General features: G+C 58.6%; 1 protein-coding gene across 1 annotated transcript in view; it reads left to right on the forward strand.

Moving 5' to 3' along the window:
* Nucleotides 1-410: 410 nt before the first annotated feature.
* The window catches only part of MONBRDRAFT_25945 (uncharacterized protein), a gene marked incomplete at both ends in the record, with an annotated part of 1,598 nt that continues 518 nt past the window's right edge, over nucleotides 411-1,490 (forward strand). The window contains one exon of the mRNA XM_001746272.1: nucleotides 411-1,463. Coding sequence (XP_001746324.1) covers nucleotides 411-1,463 — 1,053 coding nt within the window. The remainder of the gene's footprint in view (nucleotides 1,464-1,490) is intronic.

The following is a 1,490-nucleotide window of genomic DNA, read 5'->3' on the forward strand; positions in this document are numbered from 1 at the left end:
GTTGGTCTGGTGAGCTTCTTGCCTCCATCTACCGCATCAAGGAGCACTTCAGTCAGGTCTTGGGCCCACGCCAGGGTTCTACCAGCAACCCGACTGCTCCTCCTGATGGAGACGCGCCTCAGGGCCCCACCACCGCAACTGGAGGTCCTCAGGTTGCCTTGAACAAGATCTTTCACCACATTGCCAACAACACCGTGCCCGAGTCGATTCGACATGCCCTTTGCTCCATCAACTACACTATCCTGGAGAAGGCCAATGGCAAGTTTCGACCCGTGGGCACGGATTCCATCTTCAACAAGGTTGTCAACCGCGCTCTGCTCGAGCAGCAGCAGCCCCATATTGCCCACTTGCTACAGGCCAGTCCAGAGCTGGCCGTCGGAGTCAAGGACGGCATTTCAGCAGCGGTTGGCATGGCCTTTGGTGAGCTTCAAGCCTGTGAGTCTACCCCGGGCTGGACCATGCTCTCCCTCGATTTCAAGAGTGCCTTCAACTACACCGACCGAGCACGGCTGCACGAGATTGTGGCCGACAAGGTCCCTGGCCTCTTGCGCGCCTTTGAACGACACTATGCTCGACCCACTACCCACTGCATTGTCGACAAATTCTTCAAGGTGATTGACATTGATGTTGGCCAAGGCATTGTGCAGGGCAACGAGCTATCGCCCTTCTTCTTTGCCCTGTACTCCTGTGAGGTCCTGGGTCTCCTCGACGCCACCACTGACTACCGCTGCAAGGTCATCAAGTACCTCGACGACATTGTACTGATGGGTCCCGCGGAGGACGTGGCGGCCGACGTCGAGATTGTCAAGGCTAGTGCAGAGTCTGCTGGCCTTCATTTGCAGCCCAGTAAGAGCCGCCTCTACATGCCTCGCCACCATCCCGCTTCCATCGCTGCTATCAAGTCTGTCTTGCCAGATGCCGTGCGCGAGACGGCCAACACGGGCATGACGGTCTTGGGAACGCCGATTGGCCGTCGCGAGTGGATGAAGAAGCAGCTGAACGACAAGGCAAAGCACATTGCTGGCAGGCTCAATGACATGCTGACGACCGGTGTCTCGCTTCAGGCCCTCCTCACGGCCATGCAGTACGTGCCTAGCCTCATCAACCACCTCTACACGCTGCCCCCAAGTCTCACGTCGGGCTTGTCCGAGCTCTTGAACCGTGCTTGCAAGGACACCTTTGTCAAAGCCTTTTTTGCCAAGGTAAACCTGTCTGCACCAGCTGGAGCTGAAGGTCATGACGTTACGCTGGAACAGCTCCTGGAGGCTCGCATCTTCACGCGGGCCAACACCGGGGGCTTTGGCCTGCACGACTTGGTTGAGCGCGGTCCGGTGGCTTATGTCTGCAACATGGCCAAGCTGGCCACTCGCTACCCTCGGGTCTACGATCGACTCTTGGAGGATGCATCGAGGGCTGCCGACTTTGAGGCCCACGTGCAGCGAGCTGGCTTCCAGATGGCCACGGTCAAGGACGCGGCGACCCAGCGACCA

This window comes from Monosiga brevicollis, genomic scaffold, assembly GCF_000002865.3.
Source record: "Monosiga brevicollis MX1 MONBRscaffold_12 genomic scaffold, whole genome shotgun sequence".
Classification (NCBI taxonomy): Eukaryota; class Choanoflagellata; order Craspedida; family Salpingoecidae; genus Monosiga; species Monosiga brevicollis.